The sequence below is a fragment of the Brienomyrus brachyistius genome, chromosome 9 (assembly GCF_023856365.1).
Source record: "Brienomyrus brachyistius isolate T26 chromosome 9, BBRACH_0.4, whole genome shotgun sequence".
Taxonomy (NCBI): Eukaryota; Metazoa; Chordata; class Actinopteri; order Osteoglossiformes; family Mormyridae; genus Brienomyrus; species Brienomyrus brachyistius.
The window spans coordinates 455,971-476,842 of NC_064541.1; the positions used below are offsets into that span (position 1 = coordinate 455,971).

Sequence of the window (20,872 nt, forward strand, 5' to 3'; positions counted from 1 at the left end):
GCATCAAAATGGGAAGATCAGTGTAGAGTGAGACACAGGTAACAGGAGGTCATTGATCAGACTGGGGGTGATGAGGCAGACAGGCACTCTTTTACAAAGACTAATGAGGGACAACAAGCAACAGGTATGGCTCATCAGGGTCACATCAGGGAGGAGACATGAGGGTCATGGGGACCCGGCAGGCAGGACGTAACACAGTGACACAGTTGTGTTTCATTCTGTGTCATGGAAATGTAATATGTATATGGATCATTTGAATGCAGGTGTCTTGCAAAGGGCAGGGGGGGGGCATAATTGGATTGGTCTGGGTTGGGAGCCCAATATGATTATACAATATGCTTTCATGGGACCTAAAATCTCTAGCTGTGCTCCTGTTTGGATGACACTATTTCAATAAGTTGAAAAATGTGTATTTTGGGAAATCTAAGGCCTAGCATGTGTCAGCGGGACTCAGGGTGTCCCCTTTAAATATGCACCCTCGAGAATAGTGACACTGCCAGGAAATCTTTCTGGAGGCGGGGCAGGATGTGGATATGAAGGTGACTGCTCCAAACTGCAGATCATTCACACAGTTCTAGCTTTCTCATTTCAAAACTATTGTACAATCCACAAAGGTTGTGGAGAAAATGCACAATGTACATATGGAGAATACTGCTGTCATTCATGTCACACAATGGACCATTTCATTTTTAGCTGGCGCTGGCATCCAGACAGATGTAATATTGCACATGCTAATGTAACCAGATGTTGGTTATCTGGTTATGGATCCAGTATCCAGGGCACAAGGGCGCGTGTGACTTTGCCCATTCTTACCTTAATATCTATTTTTTATTCATAGTTTTATGTACTTACGTATTGTATATTTGGATGAACATTTCTTTGTTATTCTTTTGTCCTTCCTTACTCTTCTGTCACTCCTTCATCCTTCCTTACTCTTTTGTTACTCCTTTGTACTTTGTTACTTAGGTTGAGTTGACATTAGAATTTAGGAAATGTATAAAGTATTTGGTGCAGGCAATCTCGCTATTAACTCATATCTCATTATATCAGAACTAGATTAAAATGTTTTTTACAAAATAAAAATCAAAACCCCCACCATACTCAGTCAGGTTTACTGTCTGTGTGGGAAACATGCTACTAATATGTCTGGTCCCTTCGAAGGTATTTTCACACAGGTTGGAGGCAACAGTGCATTGAACCCACCCCCACCCCCCATCTACAGGGAACATTAATGACACCTCTCTGGATTTAAGCTGTCCTCAGGGGTCACGTCTTGTTTTCCTTATTAAGACTAGTGAAGCAAGCAAGCATTCGTGCCACACGGACGATTCACAAGCTCACTCAAAGTAATTGACAACAGCTTCCAGTTTCACCAGGCTGTAAATTGGGGTAAACAATCTCAGATTGGCTTTTGGAACCAATTGACCAATATTGTGTTTTAATTATACTGCATAAAGTGATTGAGCATGCAATAGTACAGTTTGCTAATGACTTGGCATCAGAATTATGTAGTGCAAAATTTCGAACCTTTTGTTCAGTTTCAGAAGTTTGCACCCCCTACAGTATGTTTTCCACTTTTGACGAGTCTCCGAAGATGGTAAAAAAACTCAAATACTATATGCGTAAGTGATTCCTCTGACACTGGTCCTCTTTCCTTATATTTCCAATGAATACCACTGTATGAGTGAATAACTCCTAGTATTTAACTAACTTAGTGGTTAGTGGATTTATTTTGGGGCTAAATTGTAAATAATCATCAACAAACTGCTGAGAGGTGTCAAAGACTCACAAAGTAACCAGGCCTGAAACAAGTACTGTCTGCTTGAGCTGAAACTGTGTTACAGGGTTGTTTTAATCAATTTATTTAATTACTTGTCCTGAGATTAGATAGATAGATAGATAGATAGATAGATAGATAGATAGATAGATAGATAGATAGATAATCTATCTATCTTATGTGGATAAAGAAAGAATGATTATACTGTAGTACACATGATTATACTTTGTAAGCTCTGGAATGGCAAAATGTAGTTTAACGTGTATCTGGAAATTTGTACTTAAATATGTATTGCAAAAGTTTAAACAAATGCAGTTGTGTAATAAATTTATACTGTTTCAAAATGGTAAATGTAAATTTAATTGCTTGTAATTTGCATTTTAAAATATGAAAGGCAAATCTGCAAATTACATTCACTGAGGTCTTTAAGTACAGTTCTGGGGTTAAAAATAGCTTCTTACGTGTATGTGTATTTTTACATTCTGTTAATATATTTTTGAAATAGAAATGCAATCCTATTTGGGAAAAAAATAGTTTTAAATGTTAAAATCTTACCCTACATATAGAATATTTATGGGTTCTGTTTTGCTACGCCGTATAGCCAGACTGAAGGGAAAACTCTCTATGTAAATGTCTTCCAGGGTGAAAACATTGTAACCAAAAGGAGTCAGAATGTTGAAATACTTATTTAAAACTGCGCCAGTCATCAGAACTATGTCATATGCCATATTGTAGTGTCTCCCAACCCAGTCCTCGGGGGAAACCCGGACAGTCCATGTTTTTTGCTCCCTCCCAGCTCGCAGCCAATCAGGAACACCGGATACCCGGTACAGGTGCGCAGGGAGCTGAGAGGAAACAAAAACGTGGACTGCCAGGGTTCCCCGAGGACTGGCTGGGGAAACACTGCCTTATTGTATAATGGTATAATCTTTATATGACAATTTTAAACCAATAGAAATTTTAATGTTATATTTTATTAATGATGGGTTATTAAAATCATTTTCTGCTAATAATTTATCTAGAGTGAACAGTCATTATATATTCCTAAACCTTATCTAAGGAAAAAAAAACATCCGAAAACTCTGAGGATAAAGGTATTTTCACTGAGTAACTATGGTCATGGTGCACTGGAAGCATGAAGCATGAGGAGTAAGTGTAGAGCAGGGAACCGATATTTATAGAAGAATTGTGGCTTGACAAAGGGATGCACAGTGGGTTCATATAAAGTTATAGTTTATGAAACTAACAACGGTATTGAGAAACAATTACTATTTAGTCAGCTGCTCACTTGTGGTTCTGGAAGAAAGTCACGCACTTTAACGCAGAGATTCATCTGACACTATTATATGCGGAGCTCATTCCTTCCTTCTTCATCGCTCAAATTCTACAAGAGGCTGTAATAAAGTGTGGGCATCTTTGGAATTCTGTCTCATCATTTCAACTGTATGACAGCTGACAGGGAGGTAGGATCCTGAAAGTTTATCCCTGAGAATTATCTAAGTCACAAAGTGTAGCAAGATTTACCACCATATCAAGCAATCCAGTGGTCTAGTCTATAACTGCATGTTTGCCCAAAAGAATGTTAAATATCATGGGAATGGATGGCCATCCAACAGGATTCACAGGGGGTGCGGAGCAATATGAAGGCAGGGTTTTAGTTTGGGGGGGGGGGGGGGGGCAGCTACAGAAATTAATAATGCAACTGAAATTTATAAAAAGAAAAGAAATATAGCAGACATAATTTTCTTATGATCTTGTATTAATTCTTCAGTTTTGCTGAAGTTTCAGTTAGTTTTAATAAAAAACTTAGGCTTTTGGATAACCCTAACCCTTAATATTCGTGAGATTAAAAATGTGCAAGAATAAGTCACTGTTATGCTCAAAGAAATAATTTTATTTAATTAAGCCAAGTTACCCAAACAGTATTTTTCATTTACTACCCAATGAATTTAATATAACCCATGGGTAATTACTGGGGGGTCAGTATGCAGCACACTATCAGTGCGACACTGGTGTGAGGGTCATTAACCCCAGCAAATGGACATACACTTCTGTTTGATTACTAGATTTTTATACTTTCCTTGTCTGTTTTTTCACCCTCTTAAAGTACAATGGGGATTGAATGAAACTCCCGAACGGTCAACACACTCTTACCTTTGCCCGACCGTTTTCCTCATTCGGGTCTCCTTTTTTCCCTTTTCTTTCTGGGGAATGTAACTTGAGGACAAACCTTGTTTTTCATCACTTCACATTGACACGGGCAAAGGTGCAATATTGTTGCTTCCATTGGGTGATTGGTCTGACTTATTGCTGTTAATACCACTCTGGATGGGTTCACGGTGAGCTTCCTAAGCATGTGAATTTAACTCCAACCCTCACGTATTGATCAAAAATTGGTTTAACTGGGCTTGATGGGAAGTATGGCAATATACTCACCTTTGTTCTTATGACCTAACAATACACCGGATGGGCCAGGACACTGTTAAACCTCATTCATACATTTGTAGGGACAGTAGCTAGGGGAGTTCCTGATTCAGGATCCATTTGAAGAACCCCATACTAATAGTAAAAATAGTAATATGGCAAATGGTCGATAAAAACTGTCTAAAACAGACAAAACAGAACCAGTAAGAAAATTTGTGGCGTCGGACAGACCGAGGCATCGCAGGAGCGGAGAGAGACACGGACACTCACATGCCGGGGAGAACACACTCTTCATTGGTAGTCCTGAAAAGGACGACATCAGGCACCCAACGAGCTGGTCCAATTACATACAAGAAACACGAGGTTGTCAGGCGCAGAACTGTAAGACGCATACATGGTGGGAGACTTATGTAAGCTAATTATACATGAGGATCGGGCCGAGTACATACAAGACACAGGTAAACACACGCAACAATAAGGAAAAATAACCATTAACTATAGCAGCAACAATACAAGGACTATTTACAACTACACGTGGTGCATGCTGGGACATGCGCCCCATCAGTGCTACACTACTTTTGCCCTGAACTACCTCACACCTGTGAAGTGAAAGTGAATAAAAGTCATAGATGACACACTACAACAACAACAAAATGTGTCCTCTGCATTCAAGCCATATTTAACAGGGACATAGCAGTGGACAGCTATTATTTAGCACTGGGGGAGCAGTAACGGGGCGGCATGGTGGTGCAGTGGTTAGCACTGTTGCCTCACACCTCCGGGACCCGGGTTCGAGTCTCCGCCCGGTTTCCCCCCAGAGTCCAAAAACATGCTGAGGCTAATTGCGCATGTGTGCGTGAATGGTGTGTGAGTGTGCTCTGCGATGGGCTGGCCCCCAATCCTGGGTTGTTCCCTGCCTCATGCCCATTGCTTCCAGGATAGGCTCCAGACCCCCCGCAACCCAGTAGGATAAGCGGCTTAGAAATTGGATGGATGGATGGGAGCAGTAACTTGCTCAGAATACATTAGTGGTATCTTGCTGGTTGGGGATTCAAACCAGCAACCATTCAATCACAAGCATGCTTCCCTAACCATTGGGCTACTACAGCCTCAAGTGCCTTTTTCCAGTGGTGATAATGATATTTCGATACACTGTTGGATGGTCTGGCTTATTTCACAGGCAATCAGTGGAACCAAAAGGTATAAATAGGCAGGGCTGCCACTGGGGGCTGTATATTTAATGTCAGAAAAGCTACTATTGTCCGTGGGCCAGCTGTTGAGAATCACTTTTCCTTTAAGCTACTAACCCAACAAACTACTAAATCCTTTTGGTGGCTCTAAGGAGAGTGATTGTGACGTCCTGAGGTTATGAAAAACTCTAATCTGTGCTTAAGTAGTTTGCTGATTTACTAATAGAAAATGTCTTAATATTCCAGCTTTGTGATACAGGCCCCTATTCTCCGTTTAGTTCAGGGTACCCCAGTTAAAATGGGCTTTATCTTTTCTTCATGTAGCATAGACTATCTTAAATCCGACAAGTTATCGACCAATCACGTCTTGTGTTTACTCATACTCAACCAACAGCGTGCCAGATAGACTGTTGCAGACATGTTCACAACAGACAGGAACAAATATGTATGATTTTAGGGTTTAAAAAACATTTTTGAATAATAAACTTTATTTATTTTACCTGTGAAAATGTTAGCGGATTTACTGCTACCGGAACTAAATTTAAGGGAAGCTAAATGGTTTTCAGTTCGTGGAAACTTCCATTTGCCAAGGAAGAAGTTAGCTTCGCTAATTAGCAGATTGGCAGAAGCCTGTCCACCACTGCTGATATACACATTCAGTCACATGCGGTCGATGATTTGGCATTGGGATTTCTCTGGGTCGGAACCTGAAATGTCAGTTGCAGACGAGAAACATTTTAAGCTTTCAGTCTACAACCCTCAATATTCATACATTTTACATACGCACTTTATTTAACGTCCTATTCTGGGTCGCGGGGGGGTCCAGAGCCCATCCCAGAGGCTATGGGCACAAGGCGAGAACAGCCCAGGATGAGGTGCCAACCCATCGCAGAGCCCACTCACACCATTCACTCACACAGCCAAGCCTACAGGCAATTTAATAACTCCAATTAACCTCAGCATGTTTTTGGACTGTGGGAGGAACCTGAAGCACCTGGAGGAAACCCCACGACGACATGGGGAGAACATGCAAACTCCACACACATGGAACCCGGACGGAGAATTGGTGTAAAACGACGGCACTAAGCACGGCACCACCTCTGTTATACTCAAGAAATATTAAAGTAATTAAAAATTAATGCTTTTCAGCTGAGGTAAGCCCACGTCTATTTTTTAATTAGTTATTACATATTAATCCAGCTGACATTTGTGCATTTTCATATACGAATGCTTACTGCTAGTTTTATCTTAATGTGAATACATTGTGATATTAGATAAGGTAAGTAATAATTTTAAACAGGCTAGCTTTATGAACCACCTGACTGTCAATGGTGACAGTCGGGGTGTCTAATAATGGAACAGCAGGTACTTCCAGCCTGACAAACCTGATTTGGCTTTGTAAGCCTGTTTTTTGGTTGGCATAGGAATGGGGAAAAAAGCAACATGTTTGCCTCGAACTCACCTTCAAGTGACAAGCATGGTTAAAGATACATTCAGATAACATGTATGTAAATGTTGCCAAATAAAACTCCATAAATAAATATGTCGCAGGGGGATCTGCCGCAGCCCCTGGTGTTCTGATGACAGGGTACAAAAAAATAGTTTCTATACTTATTCCTGCTTCAAGCCAGACATGAAAGCGTGACAGGGGCATAGCACATTCTGTCACAAGACCTCTTCTTGAAAGTTATATAGTAGATAACAATAATAATACATCCATCCATCCATCTTTTATCGGCTTTTAGCGGTCAGGGTCGGTGGCTGTCTTTAAGCCTATCCGAAGGAACTTAGCCCCCGTACTCCACACAGTGGATAGGATGCCGATCTGTTGTAGATCACATACGTATAAGTCAGTGAATTGTGCAAGGTGTGACGCAACAGTGATACCTGAGATACACTGAGATATCATGGAAATAAAAATTGAAAGATGGATGGAGGCTTGGACGTCATTGTAAAAATATGACAAACCAACTAATATGCGTTTTAAAAATGCCCTTTTTTATATTTTTCCTTTTCCAAAAACACTGATACTGAGTCACTGTAGTGCATTATTCCCAGAGGCGGGAGACTTAGAATTGGGCCTAATCTGGCCTGATTCTCTGTCCCGCTGACTCATCAGAGGTTGGGGTTACATGTGTTGGGTCAGAGGTTTTCAATGATTGAGGTGTTGTTCCTTTAGTGGTGGTTCTATGGCGTCCAGGGAAACCCCCATACGCCAACCACAAAAGTGTTTATCTCCCACCACCCATAATAAGAAACTAGGAATGATACAAATAATGAGACATTTTTACTAATTGCATCAGTATATTACAAACTTAGGGGTGCATTATTTGATAGATTTTCCCACTCCCCTACCTAGGGCTTCCAGTGGGGCACCCTGAGGTCAGCCCAGCCCCATCCCCATCTCGTACTTCTGAGTGGTAGCCTGCAAGCTCACTCTGACGAGGTTAATTTCACCCACAACAGTGACATCATATCGTTGATGTGATGTGCAAATGTGAAAGAAAATCATGCAAACGTCACAACCGATTTTTTTTGTGTGGGTGCCCCATGTTGCCCCCGGCAAGATGCCATCCTGGAAGGCTGCCCATGTCGCCCCTACCTAAATCTGCCAGTGCCCTTGATGGTGTCCCTGTGGGCAAGAAATATCTGTAATCCACATCCAGCATCCACATACTCTATGTCAGTCTAATTGTGAATCATTGTGATTCACTTCCGTTTCGTTGCGATCACATTTTTTGGCATTTTTATTTTTTATTTGCATATGTTTTCAGAATAGTTTTTTTTCTGAATTTGCAGGGTAGTTGACACTTATCTGCCACCGTAATGCATTTCCTAATTTGGACTGGAATTGACGAATGCATTCCGGAATAGTCCCCGCCATGGTTGGCACTTTCAGCGGTGGACAGGGGTTGGCATGGACACTCTGACCGCTCTGCAGCTACGCAGCTCCATACTCAGCAGGCTGTGATGCAGTGTGTTCTGACACCTTTCTGTCACAGCCGGCATTAACTACCCACAAGTGTCCAACCTCCTCCTGAAGCTCTCTTGAACCATCCATGAACATATGCACTCTTGTCCTGCTCATATTTTCCCATTCACCGCACTCATCCTACTTTGTTCAAGCCTTTCTCTGTGACCTTTGCCGCTTTACCCGTAAGAATGTATTCATGTTACCCTTCACCATATTGAATGCTTTCTTTCTCACTAGATGCTTTCTGTCGACATTCAGAATGTTTCTGTATGAGTCATTCCACCCTTTACATACGTTTTTTTTTTGTTGGTGGCCAGGTTCCGTTTCTCCGTGACCTTTTTCCCTTTTCCTTCCAGAAATAATGCACTTATTAAATATCTATGAACTTAATAAATAACCAGCATCTTCTTTAAAATATCATTACTTGCAAGCAGGTGAGGATTGGAAAGCAGGGTGAGCCAGTGTCTCTGGAGCAATTGGTGTTAAGGGCCTTTGCTCAGGGGCCCGATGGTGACATCACTCTGCCAACACTGGGATTTGAACCACTGACAGTCTAGTCACGGGCAGACTCCTGACGCACAGAACCACACACTGCCAAAATGCACGTTTAGAACTAAAGTTCCAGCATTGGAAGAATGTCTCCCATTGAAAGTCTAGTGATTTCCCTTCATCCATTTTCTGTAAGCACTTGTATCATTTACGGTCGCAGGGGGTCCAGAGCCTATGGGCTCAACCCAGGATAAGGCACCAACCCATCGCAGGGCACACTCACACACCGTTCACTCACACATGCAGACCTACAGGCAATTTGGTAACTCCAATTAGTCTCAGCATGTTTTTGGACTGTGGGGGTGGGGGTGGGGGGGGATCAGAGCACCCAGGGAAAACGGCAAAATGACACAGGGAGAACAGGCAAACTCCACACACAGAGCCTTGAACCCTGATCCTACAAGTCAGAAGCAACAGCGCTAAGCACCGTGCCACCATACCACCCAATCCAGGAGCTTTTAACATTAATTGTGCAGAACACATTATATCAAACCAGGTCGCATGCATTCAGAAGGAAAGTCTAAAACCAGACAAGATGAAATGACTGGCACTAAGACCCGATACTAGGAAAGAAGTTATTAAATGTGGATGAGCAATAGATCGATAGATAGATCGAGCAATGGAAAGTATGCTGATGTCTGTAGATGGCCTCCTGTCCACCTTCCAATCCCCCGCCCCATCAAACCCACGTCAAACCCCTGTGTTCAGAGGTCCATGGGCTTGCATGCTTTTTATTCTCAAAATTTTGTATGACCTGGCTCTAAAATGCAATGTGTAGATGTGATGTCGCAAGAACGAGAAAGAAAGAAAGAAAGAAAGAAAGAAAGAAAGAAAGAAAGAAAGAAAAAGAAAGATGTTAATGTGCTTGGAATGACGTTGCTTCAGTTGCCAAGGGAGCTCTTTCTGACTGGCACTAAATGTTATATTTGCTGTGAGAGGTTATACTTTGAGCAGTATATTTTCTCAGGGCTTGTGCTTTGCATTAATCTCCATTTCATAAGCAGCTATTTATTGCTTAACATTGTGTGTGTGTGTGTGTGTGTGTGTGTGTCAGCCCTTCAGCACACGGCTCTCTGTTCTGTGAACTTGTGCGGAAACAGAGAGGGCCAGGTGAAGGACCCGTGTCGCATTATCACCCTACCAGCGCCTCACCATTTTAAGTGCTGCTTAGCACTTCACCAGTTTGGCCAAAGAGAAAGAAAAACTCACTCAGTCAGTGCTACAAATGAGCATCTTCCGCTAAGCACTGCCTCGCTGCCATTTCTCTTGTGTTTAACCAATTAATTCCAAATTGAATGTAATAGCTGAGTTAATGAAAAGATAGGAGATACTTTGGTCTGCAATGCACATGGCGAAAAGCAGCCTTGAATAAGACAGATGCACTGCACAATTGATATGTAGTTGGAGTGAGAGAGTTTGTGTGTAATAATGCCTTAATTAACCAGAGAGTCATAGAAATTATTTTCATTTGTTTAGAGATCACAATGGCCCAATGGCTTCAGATTCCAAATGTAAGCAGAGCGATCAGAGGAGAAACGTTATTTATTCTTATTTCATTTTTATGGATAGGAGATTATATTTTAAGGGAATACAAGTGCTTTTTTTTCAGAAGATGGCCTGAGCTCTCAGAGATTTTAGTGTATTTCCTACATTGTCCTGCAACTTGAATCAGCCCGTTGGCAGGATCTCACAGCGTGCAACACTTCGTGATGCTTTAACGCCACGCCTTTCAGAAAGGTCGAGGATGGATCTTATCAAACATGATTAAAACGAAGTTTATTGTGGGCATTTAAGCACTTTCAGTGGCAATAACAAGACATTAAATCACACGCAAGATGCAAGACGTTGAACGGTGTGTTCTTTGCCTGTCAAAACACTACTTTCTTGTTGGAGTTGAAAGAGCTCGTACAATACCATAACTTTAAAAGTACTTCGTGTTGGGAGTATCTGTACTCTAAGGTTTTGTGTCACTGTATGGATCTGTACTGACTGAGGTAACTGAAGGGACTGCAAGTCAGTCACTGGATGTAACATCTCACAAGTCAGAGCTCTCTGCGGCTGTGTGAGTGACCAGTCTTGCTCAGGCTTGGAAATGACCTCTAACAAACTCTATTGTGTATAAAGCTTATCTATCCAAAAAAACCCACCTATGTCCATTTAATTAGAAATGCACTTTTCTCTGGCATGTACTTGAAGAGAAAAACCAACAAAGCAAACATTTCGTATATTTTTTTAATTTTTTTTTTTTTTTTTTAAAGTTGTGCATCAAATTCAAACAGTAAACTGTGTGCACTCCATTTTGTTTTCACAACATGGTCAAAATTAGTTTAGTATTTTTTATTTTATATATATATATATATATATATATATATATCTTCCATTTTAAATCATTTACACACAATTTCTCAGCACTGAATACTAGCAGTCTATTGGAAATCAGGGGTAGAATGAAAAGCAACATTGGCAGAGTCCACCTCCGTCTTACTTTTATTTGCTGTATATATATATATATATACAGTTTTTGTGTGTCTACTCTCTTGTTACTCCAAGTAAAAATATTTTCTTTAAATGTGATTCCTTTACAAGATAAAAAATAGGTTTTGTCGAAAAGGTGTTGCTTCTGCACTACCAGGCATGCTAGGGCCCCCAGCCCTAAACAAACGAACACAGACGCATGGAGAGCGTTCTCAGTTTCCATGGACACCCCCCGTAGCGTTGATCCTGCTCAGGCAGCCGCAGAGCACGTGTGTGTGGGGGAGGGTTCACTGACACCCCCAGACCCAGACACCCCCATGGCCAGTTTGGTTGATAAAAATGATTACAAAATTGTTTTTTTCTTTTTGTTTTTTTTTTTAATTTTTTTTCGTTACTCTTACAAAAAACACTTTTTCATAGAAATCTTGCATTTCCACAAGAACACGTGAAGATTTTGCCCCTAAAATAGGAATAAGAAACAGAAAAAAAATAATTATATATATATATATATATATATATATATATATATATATATATATATATATATATAAAAATGAACGGAAACCGGCAATTTTATTTGAGGTGAATCCTCACAATTTTGAGTCTTAATGACGCGCATAAAATGATAAACAAGCAAATTAATAAATTAAAATAATAAGTAAATAAATACAGCTGTCTCGTTTCTAGTAGCTGGTAGTTTGCTTTAGCCCCCAGGATCTACATTCCAGTTGTGGGGGGGGGGGAGGGTCACGGTTTCTCAAGTGACGATGGGTCTCAATGCCTGTCTTTGGGTGCAGCTCATCGATCCTCTCAAGGTCCAACAGCAGCCTGATACTCTACCATCAAATACTTAAAAAAGACAGATTATATATTACGTATATATCTCAGCCAGTATTTTATAATCTCGACACCTTTTAATAACTTATTGCGGGTAGGATGGTATTTCCTCTCTGCTTTTTCAGATCAATTGTACTTTAGGACTTGCAACTTATCATTTTTGGTTTATGTTGCTGGGATTTTTCCCCCAAATATTTTTGAACCAAACTTTTGTACTACATTTTATTATATCAATTATAAAGGTTAGAAAACATAAGGTCATAGAAAACGTCAAACAAGAACACCACATATTCCCTTGCAGTCCACGTACTACTTGTTTTTCCAGTTTTATACTGTATACGTGTGTAATGCATATTGTGTTCATGAAACGCAATAGTTGTGTTCTCTAGAGAACTCAGATTTACATTGAAATTCCAAAGAAAGGACAGTTAAACTGAGACAATGCCCATTAAACTCAAATGCAAATACACATCCCTTAACTCTGCTCCAAACCATCAGAGTCTTTTTGTAATATTATCTTTTTTTTTACATTTTATTTTCTGAATTTTGCTGCACAAGCTCCCAAGTGTCAGATTTATGAGGTAACTCATTGGATTTTGCCCGGGTTTGAATATTTCCACAGGAAACATTTTTCTTTTCTGGCAAATTGTTTTGAACAATGATGACAGTCTGTGCTCCAGGCATTCACCCATTTCCTTTCCCCAAACTCAGCCAGCTACCCCCCATAATCCCACCCCCCGGTCCCCGTTTCCATCACCGAACAAAAGCAAAATGGCGTGTTGTCTTATTACTACAATTCTTTACGCCATGGTTTCCTTGCCGGGCAGTCTCCTGTCGTTGAATGTGTGCATGTTGATGACCTCCTCGGTTTTGACCATGACGGGAGCCTGGGGCTTGTGTTTCAGCCGCCGTTGACACTTGAGTGACACGCGGAGCTCGTCCACCATGGCACTGCAGAAGGACCTCTGTAGAAGAGAAGATAGGTTGGAAAAATGTTCCCATCCAAGCGTTATGGGATGCATTGGCAGAAAGGCTGCTGAGGATTTCATAATCACTGCTGGGTTCTGGTCTAAACCTGCACAGCCCCTCCCTCTCCCCACAGCTGGGTTCTGGTCTAAACTGCACAGCCCCTCCCTCTCCCCACAGCTGGGTTCTGGTAAACCTGCACAGCCCCTCCCTCTCCCCACAGCTGGGTTCTGGTCTAAACTGCACAGCCCCTCCCTCTCCCCACAGCTGGGTTCTGGTCTAAACCTGCACAGCCCCTCCCTCTCCCCACAGCTGGGTTCTGGTCTAACCTGCACAGCCCCTCCCTCTCCCCACAGCTGGGTTCTGGTCTAAACTGCACAGCCCCTCCCTCTCCCCACAGCTGGGTTCTGGTCTAACCTGCACAGCCCCTCCCTCTCCCCGCAGCTGGGTTCTGGTTTAAGCTGCACAGCCCCTCCCTCTCCCCACAGCTGGGTTCTGGTCTAACCTGCACAGCCCCTCCCTCTCCCCACAGCTGGGTTCTGATCTAATCTGCATATCCCCGCCCTCTCACCGCAGCTGAGTTCTGATCTAATCTGCATATCCCCGCCCTCTCACCGCAGCTGAGTTCTGATCTAATCTGCATATCCCCGCCCTCTCTATAGCTGTAAACACCCTTTCCTACTATATTAGGCCCTACCTTCTTTTACGCTACTCCATATTCTTTCCCTGTCCTGCTCTTGTTTGTGTCACTTTTCCCAGCAGTTCAGGATCAGAGCCCAGAGCACATTGACTAACCCTTTACTCATCTTCCTCCATCAAGTAGGATGACTTACTGATGCATACAACATTTCTGCGAGCTAAAATCCTAAGCATCTCCATGACCAATTAAGCCCTGGGGTGGTGTCAGTAAGTCTTGCCTGAGACACCATGATGTGTTTGGCCTTTGCGGAAACAAGAACCATAGGCATTGCTTAGTCTCCATATAAAAATGACTTGTAGTCACCATAAAAAAAAAAATCAAAAAATCCAATGACCAAAATAGTTATACTCTCCTCTGTTTTCTTTATGCACTGTAGAGTATTTTGTATGGGCAGAAGCGTCTGGGTGTGCTGTTTTCATTTAGAGTGGCAGATAAAGTTTCATGCCAGTAATAAATAGCAATAATGGAGTGACATGGAGCAAATGCCATCTACAGTGTTTTATGTCTGAATCAATACCTCTTTTGATGCACAACATGGGGCAAAAATATTTCATACACTTTCAGCAGCAGCGTAGTGATCCAGCTCACCACAGACACCAAACAGGAAGTCATTTACTTCAAGGGCCCCTGCATCCCAGAAGGAGCTTAAACTCTAGGATTGTCCTGGACGGAGATCATTAAAACCCCCAGGAGTCACAATCTGCCACCTTTATTTCTCGTTGCCTCCAGCCAACCAACTCTCCCAATGCTAAGTCCACAATACAGGATGAAGAGCATGATTGAGGGGGTCTAACTTGAATAGAGAGATTTCATACTAACATATCAAATTGATCGTGGTAATAATGATAACAACTTCTTCACAGACAGTGGGATTTTTGTTGCAGCAAGCAGACGACAATCGGCTGATTGCATGGAAGGCGGAAATCTAGTTGTGGGACGTATTAATACATCAATCTACTTTCATTAAAAGCAGAAAAAGGAAACCAGTTTCAATTTACTCAGTCATTATACAGCCTGCGATTTCTTTCCCGCGCACTATGCCATTTCACACCCGCATCCTCAGCAAACGTGACGTGCTTTTAAATCGAGTCAGTCATGCGGAAACTGAAAGACAGACAGAGGCAGTGAAACACTTTAAAAAATAAACACAGAAGCACTAACCTGGATCCTCTGACAGCTCTCATGCTAGAACGCCCCTCTCAGCTTCTCTCGCTCTACCTTTTTGTCTCTGCGTCCCTCGCTCTTTTTGCCATCTTTTGTCGAGGTTCAGAATAGCGCGTCTCCACACTTAGTGATGGGTAATAGCTATGTACCGAGGAGGTGGCTGCTTTAACCAGTTTGGCCCATTGCAAGAGAGGATAGAATCATAACATCCAGATGACAGAAAGCAATGGAGAAGGAGGGAAAGGGAGGAGAAAATGGAGAAATGGCAGTGGCCTTTAAGCGGACATGGGCATCGCAGTGAACAGTTGGTCATCCCAGAGGAACCACCGCTGTCAGCCATGATGGGAGAACGAGGAAAACGATGACATGTGACCCTACAGAAACCATAGTTATTAGGGTGGGTCTGCGTTCTCTGATGGAATGGTAGTGTAATTCAGACAGAGGCATGGAGATCGGTCATGTCATTCATGACGTGCATTTCTTGCTTAAGGGTTGCTGGTTGAAATACTAGAAGGTGCCCAGAATTTCGGGTACTGTACCTTTAAGCAAGGCACTGGATTGTTTGATCGTGCAACGCTGGGCGCTGCTTGAACGAAAGTATTAGCCAGCTAATACCTAACTCCATTTTTAATTTTCATTGCTATAGTTGTTCTGCTGTCACAGTTCTGTAGTATGTGCAGGATAGAGAACATAGGTACTGCATGTACACTTTTTATTTTGATGAGGGTTGTTTCCATAGATAAAAACACAAAGAAACATCTTCATTCTCATTTCATTAAAGAGAATTTTTGATGAAACCAAAAATAACAAAAATGTGTATCAATAATGAAAATAATAAAAGAATGATAATAATAAAAAAACCTTGGATAAACAGAACAGCCTTTGATTTGTTCTGAGTACAGTTTACAGATCCTTTAAAGTAATACATAAGCTTTTAATATTTCCATAACCATACCAATGTAAACCATTTTAAACATTTAAGAGTAGCTACAAGTGACCAATGGCAAGTTTATCTTTCTCTAAAAGAAGTATAGTGTGTTTGTATAAACTCATATAAAATGTCTGCCAGGCTGTGGATCGATGCCTGTGTGTACATATCTGGGCATGGTGGCATGTTTGACAGCTGGAATGCGCATACATGAACCAAGTGGATAGAAAGGGTGTCATGTCAAGCGAAGCATGTGGTCATGAGACTGTGTGGAGGCATGAGAGCAACCTGGGAACAATAACTCTGAATTAGCTAGAACTCACAGGCTGAATGATCAAACAGCGAATCTCAAAAACGCCATCCTACAAGTTTTCAGTCTTTTATTAAAATATTCAACAACTATGTGTCAAGCACTGTAAAATGAAAGTTACTTGTAATACAGTCTGAGGTGAAAATAAACACAATTTTTCATCAAAACACCACCTACGGAATTAATAAACACTTCTTGCATTCTGAGATTTATTGCTCACAACATGAAATATATGCAATTAGCTATTCTCCCTTCATTTTCACATATAAACTTTTATGCAGACATTAAAGGGACGTCTTATACCCCCCAGATTTAGAGATCTGAAAGTAAGCACAACATGTCCTCTTAGTGCCACGTTAGTTTGCGAACCGCTGTAAGATCCGCGCTGCCACAATCAGTTTCTGAGCGTCTGGCGTATTTAACAGAGAGTGGGTCAGGGCTGCTGTCACTGCTTGCTGACTTTCACTAGGGCTTCATTCCTCACCTTCCGTTAAAAAAGAAAGGAGGACCCCTACAATTATTCACCGAGGGACTATATTTCTGAGAGGGTCAATAACAAAGGACTTATCGTAGAACAATACCTCACAGCAGAACGCGTTGAAAATATCAATACATGGTTGATGGTTCAACAAACAAAAACACCGTTTCCAATCGATAAAGGGTGTAGGAAAGGCTTTTAAAGCCGTCCCCTGGAGAGGCAGGCTAAGTGGTGATGAATGATCAAGATTTACATGGCTAATGTTGATACAGACCCATTGCTGGGAAGGAGATCGGGAGGACAGCAGAAATTGAAAATGAAAGCGAAAGCTTTTTCGTTTTAAGCACATGAACGAATGTGGAACAGCGAAACAAAATGTTTTTAACAATGTGATGAATAATGAGAGTTTTTACTGCTGAATAATGAGAAATACTGTATGCGAATGGGAATGTATTTTAAGATCTGTTGCTTCGACGTCAGTAATGCTCTTTTGCTTTTTGTACATGGCATGAGAGGCGTGGTCATTCAGCAGGTACAACAGTGTCCAGTGTTCCAGGGTTGTGGGTTCATTCCAAGCCCCAGTTCCCTTTATTTACACAGGTTTCATCCTGCAGTTCAAAAACATGCCTTTCGGGTGTCTCTAAATTGCTTATAATGCAGGACTGTGTGTAAGTGTCCTCCGACGGATTGGTGTCCCTGGTGTACCCTGCCTCACGCCTCAGGCTTCCCGTGATCAGACCCCCTAAAATAGATGAACGCATGCTGCATGTGAAACATGGAGATATTATGGAGGCCGACAACTGTTGAAATGTGGAAAACGTTGGGACACATCACAGGAAATGGTCCTCGCGTTTGCCAGGTCATCTGGGCATGCAGTCGCATGAATGCACTTGGTTGGCTATTAAATTCTGCAGCACTTATCCCATTAGACGTAGGACTTGTAAAGAACTGAGCGAGGCTCAGACAGAAAGTGATGGTGTGGTAGCTTAGGCCAAACCAAGCAGAGCATAACATGAGACATGATCACCAAGATGGCAGCTTCAAATGCATGCTGACTGTCATCTGAACACAAGGTATTCATCTTGCATCTATGGCTGACATTCTACCCTCTTGGCATCTCTATAGCTTAATACTGCTCTACATTCTTCACCTTATTTCAGATCAATCATCAAGGCAAATGCAAGAATAAACTCATACATAAAACACATTATGACGACCTCTGTACAAAACCAGAGGTGGTTCAGGCATCTGACATGTTTTAGTTACTCAGAAGTGAGTAATAATAATCAAATTCAGTGTCACGCACATCTACACGCATACATGCACTTTTGTGAAATTAGCATCAGCAATTGTGCTTTTCGACAGTATGTTAGAGCCGCTCTTTAAAAAACAATCGTTCACAAAAATACCAAAAATGACATCAGAAAATAGCATCGTTTGTAAGCATATAAAAAGGTATATAAGGTAAAGCAAAGAAAACTCAAGTAATCACACACGCACACACACACACACATATATATATATAATATATATACACACACAAATATACACATTTTGCACATTATCATTGCAGGCCAGAAATGTGAAAATGTTTTTTTACCTTTTCGAGTTGTGCATTTTGTTTGGACTTATACAAGAACTCGCCGACGGCCACAAACACAGAGAGGACGAGGCCAGCGGCCAGCACGATGAAGATGCCGCCGATGTTCTGCACGCCCAGGGCGCTCGCCTCCTTGCTCTCCTCCTCTGGGCAGCCATTGCCTCGCCACCACTTTTCCTTCATCATGTGCAGCTTCCCCTCCTCCTGCAGCTGCAGGATGGCGATGGTGATCTTGTCCCGGTATGGAGAGCCTGGGAGGTGGATGGGGATTGACGGTTAGCCCGCTGGAAGACGGGGGACCCTGGCATTGCCCGTGTCTGGAAATTCATTACTGCAGTAGCTCAGCAACTAGATGCTTGTGGAATGAAATCCCAAGAAAGGGTATTATACTTCTCAGAATTATGCTCTAATATATATTTCGTAAAATATCCATTTGCATCAAAAAATATATGGTGACAAGTACAGTATGCAAGCAATTTGGCTGCACTGTCAAGCTGCCGTTGGCACAGCTTTGCCTGGAATCAAAACTTCTCCCACTGAATCTATGGGTAAAATTATCTGCATTTGGGTGCAAAGTTACTAAACATTACAAAACAGCAGTATACTGATCTTCTGCACTCAGTAACAGCAGAATGTGTGGGTACTTGGCTATGAGGCCCTTCAATCTTTGAGTTAATGCACCCTGCGCGGAGAACCTTCTGCCCCAAGGCGCCTTAACTGTGACTATTTTAGCAGAACTGCTAATGTTGATATCACACCTTGCTGCGAATTTGGGGTCCTGGCAATATCTTTCAGCCGTTAGAGCCGCTCTCACTAATTAAAAACAGTTATGCAGCAATGTTTCCTGTTGCTGTCGCTGTCTTAGAAGATAAATTACTTCCCAGTTTGAGTGCTTTGAAGAGGTTCCTACGTTTACCTCATTCTGGGACACTATAGGTATCAGGAGATTTCAAGTGCTCCCAGTGATGCAGACCCCCAGTGGGCCCTTCTGAAGCCTCCTACACACATGCAGGAGAACATAATTTACATTCTCGACAAACCAAAAAGGCATCTCACAGAGAGTCGGCTGACTGGGGTAACTTCTGTTGGTTCCTTCCACCCTGCATTCTTGGAAAACTGGATTCTGTTCATAATTATGCTCAGTAAGTTCCTTTTTATCAGCAAAATGGCTCCTCTCTTTGTTGATTCTCCTATTTGTGCTGTGTTGGTTCTGTTACTACTCAGTTCCCATAAAGGGTACCATGTCCACAATAAAGAAACGATTCTGTACCTAATCCCCATGCTGGATATTTGTCTGCTGTATGCCCACCACAGCGCCATTCAGAGTACATCTGATGCCTCTTTTAAGTAATGTGATGCACTAACCCGATGAGATGCCAGGGTTTAAAAGGTAGGTTACACTGCTGACTTGTCAGCATTAAAGGACAAGGAACTCGCAGTCCTCCGTGCCCTTGACAATGGAAGAACCTTCAAGTTTGGTATCCTGGGCTTCCCACAAGGGCAGAACCTGCTTTGAGCGTGGGAAGCCTGGGTCAGACTCTAAGCTTCAGAGTAACCCCCACCTCCGCACGGAGCACAGCACACCCACAGCGCCGTGCCCGCTTCACGTAAAAGCCAAATTTATCCCTACCGGAGGAAAAAAGGAGCATATTTACACTGATATAGTGCATAAGGGCAGAATAAGCCTGAGAAGTCTTCAAGGAGACAAACGATGGTGATGAGTGAGCAAAGAATTATGCAGGAAACAAAACCTGAGTGTTGCCTGACAGCAGTTTGATTAAAGTACGTCTAACCTTAAGCTAAGTACAACTGACAGTATCCTCTGTAAAAAAAAAATAATAAAATAATATGGAAAGAAAAAAACTATTGGTTATTTTCTCTAATGCAAACTGACTTCTTCCTTGATTCAGCCATATGAAAAATTAAGTTTTTTTTTGTTCCCCACCGTGCATTCACTCGTGAAAATGAATGTGCCCACCGGGCCCTTAGTGACTAATACGTTAAATCCTGATTGAGGAAAATGCTGTCTAGTAAACTGTGCTGCAAAAGGAGAGTAGCTGCAGCGTGCTAAAAGGGAACTGGTGATGTCCCCAATGCATTCTTTGTAAACACGAAAATTCAAATGAGCTGCTATAAGACCAAAATCGTATTTGTAGCACTGAGATTTTGTCCTTTAACATCATTGCAGATTAGTTTTTTTTTTTTTTTTGCACTCTGTGTTTCTTAATGACAAACGGAACCTTCTACATTTTTAATCTGGAGGCTTGAAAACAAATTAGCAGCATTAGCACGGTTTAAGTGACTGCGTTAACGAGCCAGAAGATTCATAGGTGCAGGGTGGGCCACACAGAACCAGTGCACATGTACAGCGTCCCGAGAGGCTGTGGTGTACGAGGACGGCCAGATTCGCTACTTGGTGCATCGTCTTTATGTGCGCTTCCTGTCAATTTGCAATTCGATGATTGCTGGTTCTAACCCTAGGACCTGAGGTGCATAACCT

General features: G+C 41.9%; 1 protein-coding gene across 1 annotated transcript in view; it reads right to left on the minus strand.

Annotated features, from left to right (window-relative positions):
- Window positions 1-11,930: 11,930 nt before the first annotated feature.
- grik2 (glutamate receptor, ionotropic, kainate 2) overlaps window positions 11,931-20,872 on the minus strand; it is a 142,101-nt gene continuing 133,159 nt past the window's right edge. Inside the window, 2 exon segments of the mRNA XM_049027148.1 lie at window positions 11,931-13,191; window positions 18,373-18,623. Of these exon segments, the coding sequence (XP_048883105.1) occupies window positions 13,027-13,191; window positions 18,373-18,623 (416 nt within the window). The 3' untranslated portion in view covers window positions 11,931-13,026.